The sequence below is a fragment of the Pristis pectinata genome, chromosome 1 (assembly GCF_009764475.1).
Source record: "Pristis pectinata isolate sPriPec2 chromosome 1, sPriPec2.1.pri, whole genome shotgun sequence".
NCBI classification, from domain to species: Eukaryota; Metazoa; Chordata; class Chondrichthyes; order Rhinopristiformes; family Pristidae; genus Pristis; species Pristis pectinata.
Window position 1 is genome coordinate 63,698,680 of NC_067405.1, and position 27,787 is coordinate 63,726,466.

The following is a 27,787-nucleotide window of genomic DNA, read 5'->3' on the forward strand; positions in this document are numbered from 1 at the left end:
TGTCAGGAGTGAGATGGAACCTAGCACTGTTATAGATGATGATGTCAAGAAATATGCATGTAGATGAAAAATAGGAGAGCCATTTGCAAGTAATTATTGGACTATGATTAAGTAGATAAGAATGGACCCAGGGAAATGCAATCATACCCAGATGGTTGACATTGGATGGTGCAACATAAGCATTGCTGCAAGGAGATCAGTGTTGAAGGTCTCAAGGTCCCCACAAAGGCAGCTCTTCACAGATAAAACTACACAATCTACAGTCGACTCCCATTCTACAGGAGCTGCAAAGGTTTCACAGCATGTAGGCTGCCCTGAAGTCTGCCATACATGACACCTGTGAAGAGACTCTTGGCTTCTCTACCAAGAAGAACCAGGAATGATTTGATGAGAAGATGAGGTCGAGGAGCTAACCAATTGCTTCCTTCCAGTGACTGAAGAACTCCTTCCCAGTCCACAATCACGGTGTGGATCCTGTCCATCCGAGACACAATGGGCATGATATACACTGCACGGCAATTGCCAGAGAAACACAAGGGGCATTACCAGTCACTAAACATATTTGACCTCACTAAAGCCTTTGACTCTGTCCATCAGGAAGGGTTGTGGATTTAGCTGCCCATTAGAAATTTGTCTCCATTGCATTGCATTCCATTCCATTCCACAACAGCATGCAAGCTATCATGCTAAACAATGCATCTACCATAGAACCAATATCAGTGATTACCAGTGTCAAGCAAGGCTGCACCATCACCCCTATGCTTTTTTCAGTGTTTCTTACTGCGCTATTGCATCTCCCTTGCGACTAACATTCCTTGGGTGTGCAGCTAATCTTAAGAACTAATGGGAAACTATTAAATTTCTAGCAACTATGCTTCAGCACCAAGTTCACCCAAACCTCAATTGTCAAACTACAGATGAGGCTTGTATTTGTGCACAGTCACAAGCCAGGCTCTACGACATTGATACTCATTCAAGGAAATATACAAGGGAATGGGCCTTACACTCAACATCCATGAAACCAAATTCTCTCAGTTCCTCCATTTTCATTGCATTTACTCCATAATGAGACATTCCATACAAGTGTCTCTGAAATGTCTTCCCTCTTCCTAAACTGTCGCTTCCCACCTATCATAGGTTGACAGAGCCCTTAACCAGATCCCATCTATAACTCACACCTTTGCTCCCATCCTTTCTCTTCCTGTACAGAACAAGAACAGTTTCCTTGGTCCTTACCTTCCACTCCACCAGCCTCCTCATTCAGTAGATTATTCTTTGCAATTTCTGCAAGATCCATCAAGATTCCACAACCAGACATGTAGACACTTCCTCTTCACTTTCCACAGTTCAAAATGATCACTCCCTTTACAACTCCATGTTCCCTGCCCTCTTATTTACTTCTGAGATCTGGACTAGCTACAGCAGGCATCTCAAGGTAGTGGAAAAATGCCACCAATGCTGTTGTTGAAAAAAAATATGTAGGAATGTAAGAAGCAGCAGAAAGTAGTGGACTCAACCTAATACATCACAGGCACATCCCTCCTCACTATCGAAAGTGTCTACACAAGGCGCTACCTCAAGAACACAGCATCTATCATCAAAGGTCCCTACCATCCAGGCCCTGCCATCATCTTGCAGCTACCATCGGGCAGGAGGTACAGAAGCCTGAAGTCCCACACGACCTGGTTCAAGAACAGCTACTTCCCTTCAACCATTCAGTTCTTGAACCAACCTGTACAACCCTAATCACTACTTCAGCATAGCAACACTATGCCCACTCTGATCACTTTGCACTACAATGGACTTGGTTCTTTTTTGTTCTAGTTGTGTCCTTTCTTGTATAATTATGTATAATTTATGTTTAATTTATGTTTTCTTGTGAATGTTGTGTCTCTAATGCTAAGTGCCTGTGATGCTGCGGCAAGTAAGTTTTTCATTGCAGCTGTGCATACATGTACTTGTGCATATGACAATAAATTTGACTTTGACTTTGATATTTGAATGCATGAGAAGCAATGTCAGGGTGCTCTCCCAAGCTAACAGCTCTAGCCTTGAAGCCCTAGTTACATTCAATTGGACAGAACAGACACTCTATTTCAAGCTCTATCATAGCAAGATATAACCAGAGGGCAAAGTAAAAGATTGAAGGACGCACTCAAAGTATCCTTGAAGAAATGCAGCATGCCCACTGACTCCTGGAAATCACTGGCCAATAACTGCTCAAAGTGGAAAAGGAGTATTCAGGATGGTGCTGAGAACCTTGTGTCCATGTGCTGAGAGCACATGGAGACCCTGCTTTAGCAAGAGAAGGAGTGTGCCATCTCACAACTACTCACCCATCCACCCCGTCAGCCACCTCTTGCTCCATCTGTAGATGAGTCAGTGGTTCCTTCATCGGCCTTAATTAGCTACATCAAGACCCATGAAATTGGCATCGAAGCCAGTCACCCTCAATCCCAAGAACTGCCTAAGAAGAGAAGGAGAGCTGAAAATGTGTGCCAGAATAGGCCAGGGTGATCTGTTGCCTGATATTTCCTTCCCTCCCTGCGATGAAATGGAATCTCCTCATACAGAGTTACAGGACCCTCTTCTTTTTCCTGAGTGTGCAATGTATTACCAATCTTAATGCATTACATAAACTGAAGGGTGATGATCATAGTCTGATTTTATCACTCTTTATGCTTGTAAAGCAAAAGAATTGAGAAATTTTGATAATGTTGGGTAAAATGATGAGCTTTTTTATGAGTAGAGTATCAGCTCCTTTCCTTCTTTGTGAACAACAGGAGTTTGGCAGAACCGAGATGAGCGCACAAACCTCTCCCAGAAGTATGTTGCTGAACTCATCAAGGAAGATAAACGCAAAGAGGTGGAGGAGGAAATCAGAGTGCAGGTATAAAAAAATGTGGTCTGTAAAGCACAAAGCAGTATTCGAAAATGACAAAAAAATACTTTAGATTACAAATTCAACAGATAAAGCTATGAAACTTAGAGACATTGATTGCGATAGTTTGATCCTTGATATTCCTTTGTACATTTCCAGAGTTATTTCTAGATTCACTGTTTCACTTTCCACTCTAACCTGCCTGGTCCTCTTGAATTTTTGAGCCTTTTAACTTCTTTTAGTCTTTGTTTCCTTCTGTAGTGCACTGACTTTTTAAAACTCAGACTTGTGGTATTATCTCGTGAATGAATCTTGATCCATATTATTTTCTCCTGTACAGTTTCTCCAAAACTGTGCAGTTTTAGTCACCCTGTTATAGCAAAGACATTGTCAAGCTGGAGAGGGTACAGAAGAGATTTATGAGGATGCTGCCTGGAATAGAGGGCAAGAATTATTGGGAGAGGTTGGCCTCGCTGGATCTTTATTCCTTGGAGTGTAGGACAATGAGGGGTGACCTCATAGAAGTTTATAAAATCATGAGGGGAATAGATAAGGTGGACAGTCAGTCTTTTCCCCAGGGTTGGGGAGTCCATAACTAGAGGGCACAGATACAAGATAAGGGGGGAGAGATTTAAGAGACCTGAGAAGTAACTTCTTTACACAGAGGGTAGTGAGTACCTGGAATGAGCTGCCTGAGGAAGTGGTCGAGGCAGGTACAATTGCAACACTTAAGAGGCATTTGGATAGGTACATGGAAGGGAGGAGTTGGAGAGTTATTGGCTGAACGTGGGCAACTGGGACTAGCAGGGAGGATGCCGAAGGGCCTGTTTCCATGCTGTATTACTCTATGACTCCCACTGCTTTTCATTCTTGCTGTTGACTTTGATCAATTGTCTCTATCCTTCACGAATTTGATGAGCATGGCTTTGTGTGTAGGAGATCATGGCTCATGAATTTGATTAGTGTGGCTTTCTGTGTGGGAGATCGTGTTTAGCAAGACCTTTGCCAAGACTTCGCATGGTAGGTTGGTCTGGAATGGGATCCAGGCTGAGCTAGCCAATTGGGTACAAAATTGCCTTGATGGTAGGAGTCAGAGGGTGTTTGTTTTTCAGACTGGAGGCCTGTGGCCAGTGGTGTGTTGCATGGATCAGTACTGGGTCCTCTTTTGTTTGTCATATATATCAATCAAATTGCATGAGAATGTTGATAGCATGATTATTAAGTTTGCGAATGACACCAAAATTGGTGGTGTGGTAGACAGTGAAGAAGGCTATCTAAAGTTACTATAGGATCTAGGTTACAGCAAGGAAAAGGAATGGCAGATGGAATTTAACTCAGACACAGGTAACATGTTGCATTTTGGTAAGTTAAGCCAGGGCAGGACATACACAGTGAATGGCAGAGCCCTGGAGAGTGTTGTAGAACAGAGAGACCTCGGGGTGCAAATACATAGTTTTCTGAAAGTGGTGACACAGGTCGACAGGGTGGTGAAGGAAGCATATGGCATGCTTGCCTTCATCAGTCATAGCATTGAGTACAAGAGTTGGGATATCATGATATAGCTGTACAAGATATTGGTGAGACCACTCTTGGAGTATTGGGCACAGTTCTGGTCGCCATACTATAGGGATGATGTGATTAAGCTGGAAAGCATGCAGGAAAGATTCACAAGTATGTTTCTAGGACTGGAGGGCTTGAATTATTAGGGGACATTGAATACGTTGAGACTTTTTTCCCTTCAGTGAAAGAGGCTGGGGGATAACCATATAGAGGTTTATAAAATCATAAGGGATATAGATGAGCTGGATGGTCACAGTCTTTTTCCCAGGGCGGGGAGTCTAAAACAAGAGGGCATAGATTTAGAGAGGGGTAAGACTTAAAGGGAACCTGAGAGATCCCTTTAAATCTTTCAGACCCCTTTAGATCTTATTAACGATTGAGTTTTTCAAAGAGGTGATGAAGCTGATTGATGAAGGTAGAGCAGTGGGTGTCGCCTACATGGATTTAGTACGGCATTCAACAAGGTCCCTTATGAAAGGTGCATCCAGAAGATTAAAGTCCATGGGATTCAGGGTCATTTAGCCGTTTGGATTCAGAATTGGCTTGCCCACAGAAGACAGACGGTAGTGGTTGATGGGTCTTATTCTGGTTTGAGGTCCATGACTAGTGGTGTTCTGCAGGGATCCATACTGGGACCATATACACGCACACGTATATAAATGGCTTGGATGAAAAGGTGAATGGGTGGATTCATATTTGTAGATGACATAATGATTGGTGGCATTGTGGATAATGTGGAAGATTGCCAAAGGGTACAGCGGGATATAGATCAGTTGCAGATATGGGCGGAGAAATGGCAGATGGAGTTTAATCTAGGCAAGTGTGAGATGTTGCAATTTGGGAGATCAAATGTAAAGGGAAAGTACAGAGTTAAATGCAGGACCCTTAACAGTGCTGATGTACAGAGGGATCTTGGGGTTCTGAAAGTGGCTGCACAAGTTGATAGAGTGGAAAAGAAGATGTATGGCATGTTTGCCTTCATTAGTTGAGGCACTGAGTTCAAGAGTTAGAAAGTTATGTTGCAGCTTAATAAAATTCAGTTTAGGCCTCATCTGGAGCATTGCATTCAATTCTGGTCACCTCATTATAGAATGGATGTGGAGGGTGCAGAAGAGGTTTACTGGGATGCTGCCTGGAATAGAGGGCATGTGCTATAAGGAGAGGTTGGACAAACTTGGGTTGTTTTCTCTGGAGGTGAGGAGGCTGAGGGGAGACCTGATAGAAGTTTATAAAATTGTGATAGGTGTAGATAGACAGTCGGTATCTTTTTCCCAGGGTCGAAATGTCTAATACTAGAAGGCATGCATTTAAGGTGAGAGGGGGAAAGTTCAAAGGAGATGTGCAGGGCAAGTTTTTTACATGCAGAGTGGTGGATATCTGGAATGTGCTGCTAGGGGTGAAGGCAGATATGAGAGAAGTGCTTAAGAGGCTCTTAGATAGGCACATGAAAATGCAGAGAATGAAGGGATATGGATCATGTTCAGGCAGAAGGGATTAGTGCAATTAGACATCATTAGCTTAATTTGGCACAGCATCGAGGGCCAAAGGGCCTGCTCTTGTGCTGTACTGTTCTATGTAGGGACAGGTTTTACACAATCACAGTGATGAGTATATGGAACAGGTGGTAGAAGTGGGTACAACTACAACGTTCAAAAGACATTTGGACAGGTACATGGACAGGAAAGGTTTGGAAGCATATTGGCCAAATGCAGGCAAATGGGACTAGCTTGGATAGGCAACTGGGTTGGCATGGACAAGTTGGGCTGAAGGGCCTGTTCCTGTGCTGTAGAACTTGATGATTCTAAAAAAAAATTTCCAATCATTGCCATCTGCGTAATTCCAAATCCAAACCAAGGCTATGATTGAAGAAGTAGCTTGCTCTGTGAATTTATCTGCCAACTTTTCCATTTGATTAATCCAAATTTGGTGTCTTTTTATTCTTTTAAAATATTCCCTGATGTTCAATGGACTGAATGGCTTAATTTATCTGCAAAATCCTATGATACTGAAATTACACAACCTTTATATATTTTGCTAATTTAAAGATCAGTAGAAATTCCACCACATCGGACAGCCATTGTCCTGTTCCATTCAATTTTAGTTCTATATCTGAGCTGTCACATCTACTCTCATTTTGCTGCTCTTTCCTTCTACTTTAAAAAATTCAAATGCCATTCAAGAAGATTTTCTACTTTGGCAGCTCTAGTGCAGTCTTTGAGTTTTTCTGTGAAAGTGTGAACCCCACTCAATGAGTGTTTGCTCCATAGTTTATACATATGGGATTGCACAATATGAATTTCTGGCAGATATCAGAAGTACCAAAGCAGATCTCTCCACGTAATTCCCATATTAAGGTTATTGAGTTGACTTCAGTCACCACTTGTGTTAATGTATTCTGTATTCTAATGATCCTTTGGATCAATTTTTCATAACATTCCTCTTTTTGCTCCTAATATTAATCCTAATTTATATTCTTATAATACCCATTCATAACACAATGAAATGTTTTAAACATGTTTACATTCCTCATATAGTTCCCTCCTTGGCCACCACTTCTCTAGGAAGCACAGCTCTACATTTAGAAAGACTTCATTTTCATGTCATCACCAGTATATTTATAAATGTACATCAAATCCTTAAAATGATTCCATCATTCTGTCTATTATAGTTTGTGTTCTGACTTCTCTGCAACCTTTTAGTTTTGGCTGGAATGTTTTTATTTTGTACGTTTCCCTTCTTGGTTCATATTTCACATGATCTTCTGTGTTAATATTCCAAGTTTTTCATTTGATTAATCTGAGTTTTGTCTCTTTTTAATCTTGCAAAATGTACTCCCTATAGTTTGCTCTCAACTTTTTGTGTGAATCAACTTGTTTTGAAAATTTTACTCCTGCTTTGTGATATTTAATTGGCCTTGCTTGTTAACCAGCTGACGATTTCAATTTACTTGAAATTTGTTAAAAGATCTCAGTGTAAGCCTGGCATGTTACAGTTCTCTTAGACAATGATTTTTTTAAAATAAAATGCAATGCTTTCATAATTAGAGTCTTGAAATTAAAATTAATGGAAAGAAAAATGCCTAAATAATTGGACTTGGTGAACAGATATTTTATGTGAGAAACAGGGACAGGCATTGAAAATATCCATATTTTGTTGGAGTTCTGTGCTTCAGTTGCTGTCATTTTAATTCCCCACTCCCACTCTGACCTATCTGTCTGCAGCCTCCCACACTGTAAGTTTGAGGACCAGCACCTCCTCCAATATATTGCAGCCTTCAGGACTTGATATTGAATTCTATAATTTCAGGCAGCTTTTTTTTCTGTTGGTATCAGAGCTGGGCAGTTCTGCTGTGAGGTTATCTATCTGTATTATTGAGTCAGCTTTATCTCCCACAGACACTGCCTGGTTTGCATTTATACCATGTTCCTTTTGGTTTCGGGTCTCAGCGACAGCTCTCTTTGTCCCTTGTCACATGTCCCTATTGTTTATTTTCTGTCTTTCTACCTGCCCTTGTTATTCTTTAAATTAAATGATTGCATAAATACCTGGGCAACTTAGCCTCACCCTATCAGGGGTGTTCCCTTCCTTCACCGCAACCTAAAGTTGACTTGTTTTCTCATCTTCCCAGTTCTGATGAAGGGTCTTTGACCTGAAACATTAACTCTGATTCTAAGATAAGATAAGATTTCTTTATTAGTCACATGTATATCGAAACACACAGTGAAATGCATCTTTTTTTTGCGTAGAATGCTCTGGGGGCAGCCCATAAGTGTCGCCAAGCTTCCAGCGCCAACATAGCATGTCCACAACTTCTTAACCCATAGGTATTTTGGAATGTGGGAGTAAACTGGAATACCCGGAGGAAACCCACGCAGTCACGGGGAGAACGTACAAACTCCCAGAATCGAACCCGGGTCACTGGCGCTGTAATAGCGTTACGCTAACCGCTACATTACCATGCCTGCAGATGCTGCCTGACCTGCTCAGTGTTTCCAACATTCCGGTTTTTATTTCAGATTACAGTTTTTTTGACTTTCAAAGGCATTTGGAAGATGGCACGAAGGGTGATTACTCAACAACTGGTATTGATTAAATTGCCAAGAATTGCTTGGGTCAGGCTTTCATGATTTGTGCAGAAGGAGATACTGAGATGGCCACCAAAAGGGGGATGACAACATGAAAGATGAGTCACTGCTGGGAAAAGTGTTTCTTTTCATTAATTATTACATGGTGGGTATCAAGTGTATCAACAATCATTCTTCATGCCCATTGTTCACCGTAAAGAATCGAGCTCTGGCAATGATCTTTCTCTATAGTCTTCTAGCCATGCAGAGAAATATGTTCAAGTCCAACAATCCACAGTAATTGAAAGATCCCTCTAAACAGTTCATGCAGTTCATGTTTGTGATGGATTACTTCTTGTAGCTGGACCACAATAAGTACTAATTATTAATGTGATAATCATTGCAAAGGTGAATCATGTGTAGATGGGTAATGAGTGTGGGAGCTGCTGACTGAAGTTTGCAGTATACACTTGCTGAGCATGGTTCAAAATCAATTTTACACTCTAAATCAACTGAGCTTCTAGGCAACTATGTTTACATGAGAAATCTATGAACTACACATTATCTTTCGCAATACGTCGTAATTTCATATGTTGACTCATTTTTAACCTAACATTTTAATTTTTTCTATTCCCATCTTCTTGATGCAGTTTCATGTGTGGTCAAATTCTGTAGCTGACAGGCTAGCAATATGTTCACCATCAGACAATCAGGCTGTTTGACTATGACAAGCTCATACATGAGCTCCCCTGATTCCCACATGAGTATGCTTCATTAAATATCACTTGATAAGAATCAAAAGTTGTAAATTGCTTGTTTCTTATCCCATAATTTCTCGGGGATATTGAAATTATATTCAGTGTTCATATGTACTCGGGACAATTAACATTCTTGGCACAGACTCCAATACCAACAACTTAAATTTACTCAGGACATTTAATATAACAAAATATCAAGCAGTTATATTTGGAATATTAAACAGCAATCTTAAATAATATTCTGAGAAATATTATCCAACTAAGCCTAGGAAAGAAAAACTTGGGCAGATAGGCCTGAGGTCATCAAAGAAGTTGTTTTTAAGGAACACCTTAAGGAAACAAAGACAGCTGGAGAGGCAGAGAGAGAATTCCAAAACTCCAGCAGCTCTGCTGCTCCTCACTCTATACATTTTTTCTTTCTGCTCTTTTCATTGTCTGTATATTCATCCAGTTATCCTTTCCTCTCAGCTCCTGCCATTTTATATCTCCTTTTGTTTTCTCTTTCTCCTCTCCTTTTTTGCCTGGTTCCTTTGCTACGCTCTCCATTTCCAGTGTGCTTTTTTGTGTGCATTTCTCCCCCTCCATTTTTCTTTTACTGTTCTTCCTTTTGTTGTGCCTTCCCCTTTTTTTGTTTCTGTTTTCTCTTACAATTGGCTCTCCTGTTTTCACTCTCCCTTTTGATTTCACTTTCTCTCTGCCATTGCTTCTTTTCTGTGTCCCAGATTTCTGCTTCACAGTCTCTTCTTCATCTCTCTTCTGATTTCTCTCTTTATTCCTTCAACGTTTATTACTTTTTCTCATTAAGAATATAAAAAAATAGGAGTAAACATGGGTTACATGACTGCTTATGCCTTATTTGCCATTGAATAAGATCATAGCTGATTTAATCTTTAGCTCAGTTCCACTTTCCTGCCTGTTCCCCATAACCATTAACTCTCTCATAGACCAAAAATCTGTCTGTCTCAACTTTGAAAATAGCCAATGATGCAATATCCACAGCTCTCTGGGATGTACAAATCCATAACTTTACTTGCCTCAAAATGAGGAAATACTTCCTCATTTCCATTTTAAATGCAAGACTTCTGAAATTCTGCTCCCTATTTCTAAATTCCCTCATGAGGGGAAACATTCTCTGAGCATCAATTCTGTCAAGTCCCAGTCAATCTGATCACCTCTCATTCCTTTAGACTCCAATGATTATAGAACCAAACTACTCGACTGTTCCTCATACTACAATCACTTCATCTCAATAGGCAATCCAGGAAACCCACTCTGAACTGCTTCCAATGCAGAAAAATCTTATCTTAGATAAGGAGGCCAAAGCTATATCCCGCATTCCAGTAGTGGTCTCATCACTGTCCTGTACTGTTGTAGCAAGACTTTCCTACTTTTATATTTCATTCCCTGCAACAAAGGCCAACAGTCCATTGGCTTCTTAGTTACTGTTGTACCTTCATGAATACTTTTGAATTTCCTATCCACAGCTGCTGTCTGTATCTCTCCATTTAAATAATATCCTTTTTTTTCTTTTCTTTCTACAAAAGTGGATGATCTCACATTTCTTTATATTATAATACATCTGCCATTTTATTTGACCTTGCACCTAAACTATCTAGATCGCTTTGCAGACTATTTGTGTGCTCTTCACAACTGGCTTTCCTATGTAAATTTATATCATTAGAAAATTTGACTATGTTTAATCAATATCTTTGATCTATTCATCTAAGTAATTTACAAATCATAAATAGTTGAGGACCTAACACTGAGTACTTTGCACCTAACAAATTATAGTTTGCCACCCTGAAATTAATCCACCTCTCATGAGGCAATCTGCACCAATGCATTACTCCCAATGGAACAGATTGGGTGATTTCTAATATAAACACAGATACAAAATATTCGTTCAAAGTCTCTTCCATTTCTTTATTTCCCATTGTTAATTTTCATCCTTTATGGGACCAATTTGCCTACCTGTAGTTTGTATACACAGTTGTTTTCCAATTGGCTACACCTTCAAAGTCCAGGGCAGAATGGGTTTGCAACCTTACTCCCTTGGAGTTGGCATTGAGATAACTTTCCCCACTGATTTGCTTTCAGTCCATCCTTATTTGGTAGGATGTGCTCTATATCTGAAATGAGAAAGGCATAGTGAAGGTGAGAAGTGATTGTGGTATAAGAGAAGGTGAGATAAGAGAGAGTGCATTGGATGTGTGCATCTGTTATCTTCAGTGACTTCTGTTTTGCCAAGCCTTTGTTTGCAAGACCCTCACCTCTAACTTACTGAGCTGCTAGGCTCAGCAATGGTCTCTTTGTGTCTTATTTCAACCCCATTTTGCTAGCCGTTTTCTCCTGAAATAAAAAAAATGTCCTTGAGTATGTTTCAATGTTTCTGAATGAAGTGATTGCCTTGGCTGTAAGTGTATGCAGTGCATGAAGTGTTCAATTGATGTGTGCAGGTGTATTAGCATACCAGTTTTAACACAACAAGCAAGATACTGGAGGAACTCAGCGGATCAGGCAACATCTGTGGAGGGAAATGAACAGTTGAGTCAGGTCGAGACCCTTCATAAGTCCAGATGTTAATGCTTAAAACAAAACCAAGTTGAATAGGGAACTAAAGTTGCTTAAATTGAAAGGGTAGATCAGATGGGATAATTGGTATCTGAGGGACGAAGACACTTTCCCCAACAGCATTATCAGTCATCATGATAGTCTGAATTACATGGGGTAGTAATTTTTGAACTGATAATTTAGTTAGACTGGTCTTTATTTATGGCCTACCTAAACTACTGAGAGAAACGGAAACTTTGTGCACACACAGTAAAATGCATCTTTTTGCGTTACTGAGAATGAGCTGGGGGCAGCCCACAAGTGTCGCCACCCTTCCAGCCATGAGATCATTCCTGTTGAGTCTTCGTGTTTAATTTCCCCATTTCCTAATTAGAGTAAATTCAAAGCAAACTCTTTTGTAGATGTATTGTCTGTCTGTCTTTTCAATTCCTATCCCTCTTTTCCCATTTTGAACACCAACCTTGAAAAACAACCTCTGTAATCATATCCTAGGGATTTCTTTGGTATCTCACTTGCATATTGATTTTCAAGTGTAATTGTTAAACATTTTCCCAAGTATGTGATGCTTTAATACAGGCTTTCAATTCATCTGCTCTAATTGGTATATGAGGGATTGATAATCTAGAAAAAGATAAATTAACAGTAGGAGTTACTTTGTGCACCAAGTTTCTGTATGAGACCAGCTATGATTTAAACCAATTAGATGAATATATCCAAGGGAGGAAACCAAGAGAAAGAATGAAGTTCCGTAAGATACCAAAGAAATGCCTTAGATATTATTACAGAGGCTGTTTATAATGATCAAGGAATCTTTTCTTTTGGATTCTTCTGTTGGAATGGGAAAACCTCCTGGAATTACTGGTAGTGTTTAATGAAAATCTCCAGATAGCACTAAAGTAACTCCTACCATTAATTTATTATTGCATCTAAGATCTTGCAACATTCGACCCAATGCTTCCATGGCTCTTTTAGAATGTTTTCCTTTGTAGTTCCCCAACCAATGTTGCATGTTGTAGTCTCCACATTTGTCAAATTTAAAGTGAGTTAAAAAGTCAAATGTGCAGTTTTCATCCCCATTAAAAGTGTTGAAGTATTTTCCGATGATACCATAGCCAGGGCAGTCATGGTTTGTCTGAGCTTTAGCCAAAAGTAGATTAATAAGGAAAGATTTTCCCATTCCAGCAGAAGAATCCAAAAGAATAGATCCCTTGATCATTGTAAACAACCTCTGTAATCATATCCAAGGGATTTCTTTGGTATCTCACTGAACTTCGTTCTTTCTCTTGGTTCTGTCCCTTGGATATATTCTCTGGTTTAAATCCTAGCTGGTCTCCTTCAGAACATCAGTGCACAAAGTTTCCATTTCTCTCAGTAGTTTAGGTAGGCCAAAAGTACTTAGTTCAGGTCCACCCAAGTATTTAGTAGCCCAAAAATAGATCTGAAAAAAAAACTCATCCATCTTCAATGGGGAGAATTAAAATTGTGATGACACACGGACATTCTATTTTATTATATTTTTTTTGATTTCTAGCATCAGTGGGTTTTTGCTTTTCAATTCCTATCCCTCTTTTCCCATTTTGAACACCAACCTTGAAAAAGCTGGTTTTTATCCTGTTCTAAAACTTGTTATTTTCCAGTTTATACAGAGAATCTGTGGTAATGTTATTGGTTGATTTGACCTCAAACTAAATTATCTGACAAACTATGTCTTGATTTCTATAAACATTTATGCACATAACAATTTGTTTGCCTTGTATTGTAAACCCGACATGGACGTTTATGAAGACAAAAAGGCCCTTTCTCCTAGACTGCTATTTAATGCAGTTTTACCATCATCACATTCCCTCTCAATCCCACGTTTTCTGCACCATACTTGAGGATTATTTGAGTTTATTTACAAGTTTTACTATCTAAGCATGAGTAAGTTTCAAATGTCATTGTGGTTAGTTTCAGCTGCCATCCTGGAAACGAAGGAAAAAAGAATCAGGATCCACTCTGCATATTTGCACGTCTTCTGAAATTTTGAATTTGCCCTAGCTATTGTGAACTTCTTAATCATTAATAAAATACATGTGCCTAATATTTTTTTGCTCAGTTGCACTGTTTTTGTTGTGTAATCAGAATGCAGAATCTTTGGGTGAAATTGCATATAGTGCAATTTGAGTTAGTGTAGGGCAGGCATGGTAGTGTAGTGGTTAGCGTAACACTATTACAGCACCAGTGACCTGTTTTAAATTCCCACCGCTGTTCTGTCAGTTTCTACGCTATATTAAATCAATGCAGAAAATTTTGTGACAACTTGATTCTTCAAATTAATTGCCTTAAATGCTGTCATTGAAATAAATAACATATACAGTTTCAAGTTTGCTAACTAAATTTTGCTTAAAAACTGATCTATTGATTTGATTTTTTGTATTATATCCAGGATTGTCAAATAGATATCAAGATTATGAATAACATTTCATTAAAAATACTTTCTTTTGATGGCTCTGATAAACACTGAGACTGATTGCTTCTGTGAAGTATTGGGTGTAGCCTGCACAAGTGATATAGAATATCATGGAGGGGCAGTAAGATCCAGCCTAGCCATCCACACCCATAATACCATGAATAAGTTAAAAAAGAGAATCTAGATCATTAATGGAATCCTATTTTGTTAAATGAAAGCCTTACCATTTGTGTTACCTAATTGGTTACTGATGTGACAATTCTGTTTCAGAACATGTCAGGATGGGCTTGCTGGGTAGAGAGAGTGGAACAGAACCATATTGAGAAGGTGGAAAAGATGACAGAGGAAGAAGAATAAAATGTTTGCACAAAAAATACACACGGGGAACATGGAACTAGGTTTTTTGTAGGATCTTCTGATGGCTGACAGAGTAACTTCTAGTGTGATACTGAGCCATAGAAGGCTAGAAGAACGTGGGTTGAATCTCCAATCTTTGTTGAGGTAGTTGATCTGTGCTCAATTAGCAGTGGAAACACTAAAGTTAGCCTCATATCGTTGGTTCAAAGGGATGGTTCAGCATGATTGCCACCACATTTATTTGCCTACATCAACCACGTAGGCTGATACTTGAAGGAAAGTCACTTAGATGAGAACAGGTTGAACTTTTGGACCACTATAAATGTAACTTGGAGAAGGATGGGTTTATCTGTGCTTGGATAATTTTTAAAATTCTCACAAGGACTAGAAGTAGATATTTCAAGTCAGCCTATTTATATCTACTCAGTCAAAATTGATAGGTTTTTATAAAGGGGTATAGTTCTTTGTAGTATTTTATACCCTGCTTTGCAGTTAAATAATTACAAAGTAAAATAATTGCAAAAGCCAGAAATCCATCATGAACAACAGCCTGTGTTTTGCTCTATGTACAGCTTTTGGTAAAACTTACTTACTAATTCCAAAGTAAGGTGTGTCAGAAAAACAAGTTATCCCCAGTTCCCAAAGGGGTCTTTGATTCTCTCTCCAGCTTTCAATTTTAAAAAATCTTGCTTCATTTTTCCACGTGCAACATTTAATATCATATTCCTGGCAAAATCATCTGGTATTCTCTGATTCCCATGCAACAAAGATGTTTCCGTAAGTCTTTTTTAATTACATTCATATTGGAATTTATCCTGCCACACCACATTGGAAGCAAGTTTGTTTAAATTGCTTCTAAAATAGATTTGAATTTATTACAGGATATTCTGTACACTACTGTCCAGATATAATTCGGTGACAAACAGTATGGGGCAGGGAAGCTGACCTGTTGCTTGTTATTAGAAATGATTGCACATGGAGAGATGTGGCTTGAAATAGCAAATTCAATATGATATTGCTTCTAAACATGCAAAGCTGTGCATGTTTTAAATTTCTTTTAATATTTATTCTCTCAACACATCATTAATTTTCTGTGTTTTAGGAATGATTTTAAAGGTAGACCTTTAACATAAAGTGTACAATCTTTATAAAATTTATATTGCAGTTAGTTTCACTTTATAATAGATGACGGAAATTTGAGAATTTTATATGATGTCTTGTTTGCTTTACCAACTATTCGGAGTGAATGCAACATCTAACAACCTGAGGCAGATTCTCATCACTTTTACCTTCTATTCTTTCCAGCTGCCCGTAGAATGCAATGATTAAAGTAGAATGCAAACAAATGCAACAGCAAGCCAAGTAATCTAGTCTGCATCCATGTACATTGGTTTAAGTCCTTAATTGACTATTGCAATGTCATGATAAAATCTGACCCTTTTTTTAAATTGGCAATGCTGGAGAAATTTCCTCTAAATGAGGTTCAAGCTAGCCCACTCCTGTTCCTACATGTCACCTTCTGCGTCAAGTTTGAACTTGAATGAACACCAGGAGGCATGAAACAGGGTTACCTCAAATGGACATGATGTGACTAGCAAGTGTCTAACTAGAATCTGGGTTAGGGCTGCAACTATTCACCAGCTTTACAAATGAGTTGGATGACAGGATAGAAAGCCACATATCTAAGTTTACTGATAACTTAAACATTGATAGTGCTATAAGACTTTTGATTGATGCATTTGGTTTCAGATATATATTGTTAAATGAAATGGGCAAAACTGCCATCTGGATTTCAATGTACACAAATGTGAGATCGTCTACTTTGAATTTATAAAGAAATGCATAGATATCTACAATTTCCTTGGTGTTCACAGATTCATGTTAACTGGCTGTTTTGTGGCAGGTCAAAAACCATGTTGGTCATGAGAATTTCAGTAGTGCCCGAAGCAATGGGTGCTATTGAATCAGTGTTACATGGCAGCAGTGCATAGTATGCAAATTAATTCAGGTGGAGTTGGGGCTGCATCCTGCAACCTGCAACCAGCAGGGTGGGGGAGGATCACAGAGCATAAGGGTCAGATATGAGACTTTATTATAAAGGAGGTTAGGGCTTATATCATCTATCAGTAGTTAAGTCTGTAATTCCCAGTTGTGAGTGGGGGTTGAATGCTGTTGGGGGAGGGGTCACTGAACAGGAAGGATTAGGTATCCATCTGATGGGTGAGGGTCAAAGGCCTGAGGAGGATGGTGTCAGTATCATAAAGGGACCTGAAGGAGAACTGGGAAGTAGTTGATTTAAACGAGACCCACTAAAGTTGGTTACTAGTGCCAGGCTTGGTCCTGGTGAGGAAGAGTCTTTTTAAGTCATTCAGCTGCATGGAAACTTGATTGCATATGGCCAACAATAAGTGCAGCCTAATTTTTCCCAGTGGATCTCTAAATGAGGTACAAGCTAGCCCGTTCCTGTTCCTTTGTGTCTGTTCCTGCATCCACAATGTGATCTCATCACAAAGCATCCCCCTTTCCTTCCTTCCCCCTCTGTTTCTGTGAGAACTGTTTCAAGAACTTCAAAACCCTCCTATTTTTCTCATGCACCTGCCAATCAATACATTTGCTCGTTTGACATTACTCTTGCATTACTTTAATACACTTCTGGTGTCTGACAATATGATCTTTATTAATTAATCATCACTTTTTAATCTGCTGATGAAAATCTTTCACAAGGTGTTAAACCCTTTTAACTGTTAGTGATAACCCAAGTGAGCAGATCTAACCACTGATTTTTGACTCTAGGTCTCCCCTTCTTTGATTTTTTTCTTCAGTTAAATTAAGGGACTTAGGGGTTACTTTGATTCAAAGTTTAATTTAAATTTTCTTTTTTTTTAGATGCAGGTACATTGCTGTGTTTTTCCATCAGTCTTTGTCCAAGATTTCAAACATTGTTGCTTGCCTTTTCATTGGATATTTACGTACATGCATCTGCTGTAAATGAAATCCTGACTGATTATCAGCTCAGCTAGAACTGATGATACTAAAAGATGAACTGTTAATAATGTAAAATTACGATTACTTTCATATATTGCAGGTTGATGAACTAATGAGACAGGAGCTGAAGAACTTAAAAATAGCAGTGGACAGGGATAAGAGTACAAAGAGGAAAGGAAAGAAAGATGGGAAGAAGGTAAGTGCATGGAATGTTGTTATATGGAACAGAGAACAGTACAGCACAGAACCAGGCTTATTGAAAGTACAACACAGGACCTGGCAACAATAGATGACAGGAACATTGGTGGAGTTGCAGATAGCAAGGAAGGTTGTCAGAGGATGCAGCACGATATAGATCAATTGCACATTTGAGAAGGTGGCAAAAATGACTGATGAGAGAAGGACAGTGGATGTTTCCTTAACAGACTTTAGTAAAGCATTTGAGAAGACCCTTCATGACAGGCTGGTCCGGAAGATTAAGTCACATGAGATCCAGAGCGAGTTGGTAAGCTGGATACAAAATTGGTCCATAGTTCATTGAAAGCAGCGTCACAGGTAGACAGGGTGGTGAAAAAGGCATTTAGCACGCTGGCCTTCATCAGTCAGGGCACTGAGTACAGAAGTTGGAACATTATGTTGCAGTTGTATAAGTCATTAGTGAGGCCACACTTGGAGCTCTGTGTACAGTTTTGGACATCCTGTTATAGGAAAGACGTGGTTAAACTGGAAAGATTGCAGAAAAGATTTACAAGGATGTTGCCAGGAGAAGCAGGCCAGGCTAGGTCTTTATTCCATGGACCATGGGAGAATGAGGGACAACCTTATAGAAGTGTTTAAAATTATGAAATCATAGATAAGGTGGATGGTAACAATCTTTTTCCTAGGGTAGGGAGTCCAAAACTAGGGGACGTTGGTTTAGGGTGAGAGGAGAGAGTTTTAAAAGGGACCTGAGGGGCAACTTTTTCATGCAGAGGGTGGTGAGTATATGGAACGAGCTGCAAGAGGACCTTACTAGTGCATGGCACCAGGAGTTTTCCAAAGATTACAACCATTGTGGTCCTGCTTTTTAACCTTCTGCCTAAATCCATATATCCACACTGCGGATCCTCATTCCTTTTTCCCTATGTCAATGTGTACGGCGATTTTTCCCTTGAAAATGTTCTGCATACGCTCAGAGACATCCTTGACCCAGGCACCCAGGAGTCTTGTTTGTGGCCACAGAATCTCCTATTTGTGCTCCTTACTATCGAGTCTCCTTTCACTGCAGCTTTACTTGACTCCACCCTTCTGTACTTATGCCACAGACCTGGCTGCTGCTGCTGCTCTCCTCTGAAAGGCCATCACCTCCAGCAGTGTCCAAAATAAGATATTGTTACAGAGGGGAATGGCCTCAGGGGAATCCTGCACTCCTTGTCTATCCCCTCTGCCTTTCCTGGTGGTCACTCAACTAACTGTTCCCTGTACTTTCGGTGTGACCACCGCTCTAAAGTTCCTCCCTATGATGCTCTCAGCATCCTGGATGCTCCTGACTAAATCCAACTGCAACTCTAGCCGCTCTATGTGGTCAGTCAGGAGCTGCAGCTGGACACACTTCCCACAGTTATAGTCACCACGGACACTGGAATTTTTCTTGATATCCAACATCCTCAGGAGAAGCATATAACTGCACTAATTGCCATCCCTAAACCACCAAGACTACAGAGGAAAGTAAAGGACCTTGCCACTGTTCAGCCTCCTTGCCGAAGCCTCTCAAGACAAAGCCTAAGGACTTGTACCTCAAACACAATCACTACAACCTCACAGCAGCCACTCTTACAATGACGGCTTCAAAATGGCCATTCGCTAAAGCACACCTCCTTTTATATGCTGCCAGGCCGCTGAGTCTGTGGAAGGATAAAAAACCTTCCTTTGAAACTTACACCTATTGAAATTGTTTCTGCTCCACCCACTCTCCGCCAGGTCTCTGGGAAGGAAAATAAAATGCTCTTTTGAAACTTACACCTTTTTAAACTGCTCTCTGCTCTTCCCACTCACAGCCAGGCCATTCTTCAGTGGCACTGCCAGAAAATGACCCAGTGTTGAAACAACTGATTTAATGCTAACCTTACATTTTAACTGTCTTCAATTGATTTCTGGTTACATGATTCATGTGGGAAATATGTATTGATTGACTGTATTTAGACTAAGTTCAACTGGATTATAAGTCACCATAGTTTAGTAAACTTCAAGGTAGTCATAGAGAAAAGTAGAATTGGACCTTGAGTTAGGGCACTAAACTGGGGGAAGGTGGGCTTGGGAGAAGTAGATTGGAAGCAGCTACTGGGGTGGAAAACAACAGCTCATAAATGGGAGGTGTTTAAAAACAAGAGAGTAAGAGTTCAGAATCAGCATGTTCCTGCAAAGGTAAGAGGCAAAGTTGGTAAGTTTAGGGGACACTGGTTAATGAAGGATATTGAAGGTTTGATCAGGGAAAAGAAAAAAGCATATGTCAGGTATAGGAGCAAAAAAACAAATCGCTGGAGGAACTCAGTGGGTCAACCAGCATCTGTTGGCGGCAAAGGGCTGGTCCACATTTCAGATTGAGGTCGTGCATCAGAACTGAGAACGTAGAGAGAAAATGGCCTGTATAAAGAGGTGAAAAGGAGGGTGAAACGGGGGCTGTTAGCTGATAGGTGGAATCAGGTGAGGTGGGGAATGATGGGCAGATGGAGCCAGATGGGGGAGGGGTAAAGAGTAGTTTTGAGACAGAGGCTGGTGGGTGATAGATACAAACAGGTAAGGAAAAAAACGATTGGGCAGATGGAGATGTGATGGAGGAGGGGAGGGGGAAGGAGAGGCAGAAGCTGGGAGGTGATAAATGGAACCAGATAAGGGAGGTGGAACCAGATGGGTAAGGGTAACGAATCTAGGTAATGGTGAGGATTAGGGGGAGGGGAGGATGGAAAAGGTGAACAAAGGGAGAGAGGCCCTGGGTGGACAGGTGGGAAAAGAACTCAGGGAGTGTGAGTTACCTACAATTGGAAAATTCAGTGTTCATATCAGAAAGCACAACAGCCATCTTGAGCTTCCAGTTGCATGCCATTTCAACTTTCTTTTCCATTCTCACGCTGACCTGTCTGTCTTTGGACTTCTCTACTGCCACAGTGAGGCCAAACTCAGACTGGAAGAACAACATCTCGTATTCCGCTTGGGTAGCTTACAACCCAATGGTATGAACGTTGAATTTTCCAATTTCAGTTAACTAATTCTCCATCCATTCTATTATATTACACCCAATAACATGTCCTGATCTTATAAACTATTATATAGCATCTTATTGAATACCTAGTCTAAGTATATAACTCATTTTGTTTTCCCTTTATCAGACCTGCTTGTCTATCCTTAAAGGACTCTAATAAGGTTGTCAAATATGATTTTCATTTCAAAAACCATATTGACTGTCTTAGAGTACTATGATTTTCTATGTGCCTTGTTACTTCTTCCTTAATAATGGACTCCACTATTTTCCCATTGAGAGGTCTTAGGCTAAATGACCCACTTTCTTTATGTCTTTCTTCAAAACCCATGTTACATTTGTGGTTTTCTAAATTCTTGGGATCTCTCCAGAATCTTAGAACTAGTGAACAATTGTCAAAACTATCCATGCACTATCCTTGCATATAGACATCAGTTTGTGGGGATTTGTCAACCTAGTAGTTTTTTCCTTTAGTGATAATACTTGTTTTAATTTCCTCTCTCCCTTTTGCTCCATAATGGTTTATTATTCTTGGTCTGCTTTTGGAGCCTTCACCTGTGAAGTAAATGTAAAATATTTATTAATGTCTCTGACATTTCCTTAATCCTCAGCATCAATAACCCTGTCTCAGTTTCTGAGTGAAGAACATTTACTTTGCTACTCTCTTCATTTTTATGAATTTTTGGAAGGTTTTACAATCTAAATTTTATGTTCTTTATTGGATTTACTCTTGTATTTCTTTTTTCACCCTCTAACAAATTTTTAGTCTTCCTTTGCTCCTTTCTACAATTCCCCCAATCTTCAGGAAAATAGCTCTTCTTTAAAACAAAATTATAGGCCTTTTCATTCAGTTTAATTCCACTTTAATTTCTTTAGTTAACCATGAATGTATTTCCTTTCCCATAGAATCTTTTGCCTGTAATCAGACCCATTTGTGTTTGCATTTTATACAAAAGTCGCTTTTGAAAGCTATTTTGTGTACATTAGATCAAAATAGCAACTATTCAGGGTTGATTAGCAACCACCAGGAAATTGGCCAAGTGCAACTGCCTGAAGCAATGTTTATGTCTGTCTGGCATCAGTCATACAGCACATGATGTTATTATGCCCATTGTACCCAGTTTCATGATAACCAAGCTAAATCATGGCATAACCATGCAACCTACAACCATAAGCACAAAGAAACAAAGAGTAAACTCAGCAACAGATCAGCAAAAAGACATGATTTAAAGGAACTCTGATAGGACATGGATTCATAGAGCTGAACATGGAAAAGAAAAGCTTTAGAGGGATATGGGCTAAATGCAGGCAAATGGGACTAGCTCAGGAAGGCACCTGGGTCAGCACAGACAAGTTGGGCAGAAGGGCCTGTTTCCATGCTCTATAACATTCAACTCATCACAGAAAGATCTTTTTCAGCCTAAATTGTCCATGCTGACCACGGTGCCTATCTACGCTAATCCCATTTGCCTACATTAGGCCTGTATCTCTCTACTCCTTTCCTATCCAAGTACTTGTCCAAATGCCCTTGAAAAATTGTCATTGTTTCTGCCTCTATCACCTCCTCTGGCAGCTCATTCCCAATCCAAGGCTGAGCCCAGCCCCACCCCTTGAAGGACTCTCTATATACTGCTTTAAAAAGCCATTGGATGCAATTTACAAATTCCACCCCATCTAAGCCCCTTATCCTAAGGCAATCCCAGTCAATAATGGGAAAGTTCAAATCCCTAACTACTACCACCCTTAGTGATTTTACACCTTACTGCAATTTACCCACATCTCTGTTCTTCTAATTCTCACTGACCATTAGGAAGCCTATAGTATCAAAGTGATTGCCTCTTTCTTATTTCTAAGTTCCACCCATAAAGCTTCATTGGCCAATCCTCTCTGAATACTGCTATAATGCTCTCGCTGATCAGCAGTGCAACACTCCCTACCCTTTAGTAACCCCCTCTGTCATACCTGAAACTTCCGTACCCAGCAATATTAAGCTACCAGTCCTGTCCCTCCCTCAGTTATGTTTCTAAGATTGCAACAACGTCATACTCCCTTGTGGTGATTCACGCTCTCAGCTTATCCTGCTCAACTAAGGCTTCTTGCATTAAAGAAAATCCAGTTAAGCCGATGAGCTGTTTCATGCTCCCCCACTTGTCTCCATCTGCTCTTCCCACTGGATGTGCCTGTACTATTTTCTACATATGAGTCAGCCTCCCCACCTGCTGTGTTGTCATTCTGGGTCCCACTCCCTGCCCCACCCTGAATGTACCCCACAAGTATATTGGCTTCATAGAGTTATGCAGCACAGTAACAGGCCCTTTGGCCAATTCATCCATGGCGATGAAGTTGTCTGCCTGAGCTAGTCCCATTTGTCTAGATTTGACCCATATCCCTCTAAACCTTTCCTATCCATGTACCTGTCCAAATGTCTCGTAGACGTAAATATACCCGCCTCTACAGCTTCCTCTGGCAGCTTGTTCCATATACCCACCACTCTCTGTGTGAAAAAGCAGCCCCTCAGGTCCCTTTTAAATATTTTACCTTAAACCTATGCCCTCTAGTTTTATACTCCCCTACTCTGGGGGAAAAACTTTGACTAAATATCCCATCTATGCTCCTCATGATCTAATAAACCTCTATAAAGTCACCCCTCAGGGAAAACAGTCCCAGCCTATCCAATGTCTCTTTATAATTCAAGCCCTCCTATTCTGACAACATTCATGTGAATCTTTTCTGCACTCTGTCTAGCTTAATCACATCCCTCCTATAGCATGGCAACCAGAACTGCACACAATACTGCAAGTCTGGTCTCATCAATATCTTGTTCACCTGTAACATGACGTTCCAACTCTTCTACTCAGTGCCCTGATTGATGAAGGAAAACACGCCCTATGCCTTGTTTTTTCAGTTGAGAGCTTATTTTCTCCAGTTGCAACAGCCAGAGCAGAAGAGGGGAGGAGCTAGCAGCTTTTCTTTTTGAAGTTGTGACTGATTGACTAAGTGTGTGGCAAATCAGCCAATAAAAGGAAGGTAGAGTACAGCAGAGTGGACATTGTGAATATGGGCCAGTGTAGGAGTGGGAGCTGAGGCTTTGGCTCAAGAGGCTTCAGCGAGGATGCACAGGTGAGTAGTAGGCAAGAACAGGTAAGGATTTTATAGTAGTTAAATAAAAAGGCACCAAATTACAACTAATTAAACCAAGTAGGGATGCAGGATCAGGTGATGTGTTGTAGCTGCATGATGTGGCAGCTGGTGGACCCCATTGTGGTTCCTGGTGACCACATCTGCAGCAAGTGTTGGTTACTCAAGGAACTCAGGATCAAAGTTGATGACCTGGAATCTGAGTTTCAAACATTCAAACACTTTAGGGAGGGGGAGAGTTACCTGGATGCTGTGTTTCAGGAGGCAGTCACACCCATCAGATTAACTGCTTCAACTTCGGTCTATGGTCAGCGACAAGAGGGTGTGAGTGCAAGTGAGGCAGGTAGGAGGATCTAAGAGGTAGTGCTAGAGGAGCCTCAGTCCTTGAGCTTGTCCAAAAGGTCTGAGATTCTTGCTCCTTGTGTGGATGGGAGTGGGGGCTGTAAGAAGGATGACCAACCTAAGCATGGCACCGAGGTTCAGGGAGCCATTCAAGGGGGGGAGAGAAGAGAAATGTAGTTGTAATTGGGGATAGTATAGTCAGGGGAATGGACACAATTCTCTGTTGCAAGGATCGAGAGTCCTGAAGGCTGTGTTGCCTGTTTGGTGCCTGGGTTTGGGACATCTCATCTGACCTGCAGAGGAATTTGGAATGGGAGGGGAAAGATCCAGTTGTCATGGTCCATGTGGGTACCAAAGACATAGGTAGAACAAGGAACGAGGTTCTGCTGAGGGAATTTGAGCAGCTTGGGACTAAATTAAAAAGCAGAACCAAAAGGTGGTAATCTCTGGAGTGCTACCTGAGCCACGTGCAAATTGGCACAGGGTCAATAAGATCAGAGAGCTGAATGTGTGGCTCAAAGATTGGTGTGAGAGAAGTGGGTTTGAAGTCGTGGGACATTGACATCAATATTGGGGAAGGAGGGAGCTGTTCCAATGGGACAGGCTCCACCTGAACCACGTTGGGACCAGAGTCCTGGCAAATTGCATAACTAGGTCTGTGGATAGGGCTTTAAACTAAATAGTTGGGGGGCTGGCTTCAAGAGATCGGAAAAGTATAGATAAAGGAAAAGAGAAGGAGAATGCAGGAGAGGTTACTGAAGTCTTCAGAATAAAAAAAAGAAAAAGTTTAGAAACAGATAAGAATTTCACTTCAGGCAACATGGAGACAAGTTTCTGGTGGTGAAGGTGTTATATTTGAACGCACACAGTATACGAAACAAGTGGATGAGCTTATAGCGCAATTCAAAATTGGCAGCCTCGATGTTGTGGGCATCACAGAGTTGTGGCTGAAAGAAGATCACAGCTGGGAGCTAAACATCCAAGGATACACATCCTATCGAAAAGACAGGCAGGTAGGCAGAGAGGGTGGGGTGACTCTGTTGGTCCAAAATGAAATCAAACCCTTAGCAAGGAGTGACATAGAATCAGAAGATGTAGAATCCATGTGGGCAGAGTTAAAAAACTGCAAGGATAAAAAGACCCTGATGGGACCTATATATAGGCCTCCAAATAGTAGCCAGGATGTAGGGTACAAATTACAACAGGAGATAGAAAAGGCATGTAAGGAGGGCAATGTTACAGGGGTCATGGGGGATTTCAATATGCAGGTAGATTGGGAAAATCAGGTTGGCACTGGATCCCAAGAGAAGAAATTTGTAGAATGCCTACGAGAAGGCTTTTTAGAGCAGCTTGTGGTTGAGCCCACTAGGGAAAAAGTAATTTTGGATTTGGTGTTGTGCAATGAACCAGATTTGATTTGGGAGCTTAAGGTAAAGGAATCTTTCAGAGGCAGTGATCATAACATGATAGAATTCACCCTGCAGTTTGAGAGAGAGAAGCTAAAATTAGATGTATCGATATTACAGTTGAGTAAAGGTAACTACAGAGGCACGAGGGAGGAGCTGGCCAAAGTTGATTGGAAGGGAACCCGAGCAGGGATGACAGGAGAGCAGCAATGGCTGGAGTTTCTGGGAGTAATTCAGAAGATGCAGGATCAGTTCATCCCAAAGAAGAAGAAGCATTCTAAAGGGAGGATAAGGCAACTACGGCTGACAAGGGAAGTCAAAGACAGCACAAAAGCAAAAGAGAAGGCATACAATATTGCAAAAATTAGTGGGCACCTAGAGGATTGGGAAGCTTTTAAAAACCAACAGAAGGCAACTAAAAAAGCAATAAGGGGAGAAAAGATTAAATATGAAGGTAAGCTTGCCAATAATATAAAAGATGATATCATAAGTCTTTTCAGATTACTAAAGAGTAAAAGAGGCAAGAGTTGACATCGGACTGCTGGAAAATTATGCTGGAGAAGTAGTAAAGGGGAACAAAGAAATAACAGATGTACTGAATATGTATTTAGCATCAGTCTTCACTGTTGAAGACACCAGCATTGAAACCTATCGAACATTAAAAGACCTGGATAGAGTGGATGTGGAGAGGGTTGGTATTAGTATTGGTTTATTATTGTCACTTGTACCGAGGTACAGCGAAAAGCTTGTCTTACAAACTGATCGTACAGGTCAATTCATTACACAGTGCGGTTACATTGAGTTAGTACAGAGTGCATTGATGTAGTACAGGTAAGAACAATAACAGTAGAGTAAAGTGTCACAGCTACAGAGAAAGTGCAGTGCAATAAGGTGCAAGGTCACAACAAGTTAGATTGTGAGGTCATAGTCCATCTCATCGTATAAGGGAACCGTTCAATAGTCTTATCACAGTGGGGTAGAAGCTGTCCTTAAGTCTGGTGGTACGTGCCTTCAGGCTCCTGTATCTTCTACCCGATGGAAGAGGAGAGAAGAGAGAATGCCCCGGGTGGGTGGGGTCTTTGATTATGCTGGCTGCTTCACCAAGACAATGACAGGTAAAGACAGAGTCCAAGGAGGGGAGACTGGTGTCTGTAATGCACTGGGCTGTGTCCACAACTCTCTGCAGTTTCTTGCAGTCCTGAGCAAAGCAGTTGCCGTACCCAGCCGTGATATATCCAGATAGGATGCTTTCTATGGTGCATCTGTAAAAGTTGGTGAGAGTCAAAGGAGACAAACCAAATTTCTTTAGCCTTCCGAGGAAGTAGAGCCACTGGTAAGCTTTCTTGGCCGTGGCTTCTATGTGATTTGACTAGGACAGGCTGTTGGTGATGTTCATTCCCAGGAACTTGAAGCTCTCAACCTCAGCACCATTGATGTAGACAGGTGCATGTACACCGCCTCCTTTCCTGAAGTCAATGACCAGCTCTTTTGTTTTGTTGACATTGAGGGCAAGGTTGTTGTCATGACACCATTCCACTAAGCTCTCTATCTCCTTCCTGTACTCCGACTCATCGCTGCTTGAGATACGGCCTACAACGGTAGTATCATCTGCAAACTTGTAGATGGAATTAGAGCAGAATCTGGCCACACAGACCTGAGTGTATAGGGAGTAGAGTAGAGGGCTGAGGACGCAGCCTTGTGGGCACCGGTGTTGAGAATAATCGTGCCGGAGGTATTGCTGCCTATCCTCACTGATTACGGTCTGTTTGTTAGAAAGTCAAGGATCCAGTTACAGAGGGAGGTGTTGAGTCCTAGGTCTCGGAGTATAGTGACAAGCTTACTTGGGATTATTGTATTGAAGGCAGAGCTGTATTCAATAAACACTAGTCTAACGTAGGTGTCTTTACTGTCCAGATGCTCCAGAGCTGAGTGTAGGGCCAGGGAGATGGCATCTGCTGTAGACCTGTTTCGGCGATAGGCGAATTGCAATTGGTCCAGGTTGTCTGGTAGGATAGAGTTGATGCTGTTTCCAATAGTGGGA

At 40.7% G+C, this 27,787-nt stretch overlaps 1 protein-coding gene across 2 annotated transcripts in view; it reads left to right on the forward strand.

Moving 5' to 3' along the window:
* Positions 1-27,787, forward strand: part of iqca1 (IQ motif containing with AAA domain 1) — a 169,207-nt gene that overhangs the window by 77,058 nt on the left and 64,362 nt on the right. For both annotated transcript variants that reach the window (XM_052018883.1, XM_052018892.1), the window contains exons 10-11: positions 2,784-2,890; positions 17,726-17,821. In XM_052018883.1, the coding sequence (XP_051874843.1) occupies positions 2,784-2,890; positions 17,726-17,821 (203 nt within the window). The remainder of the gene's footprint in view (positions 1-2,783; positions 2,891-17,725; positions 17,822-27,787) is intronic.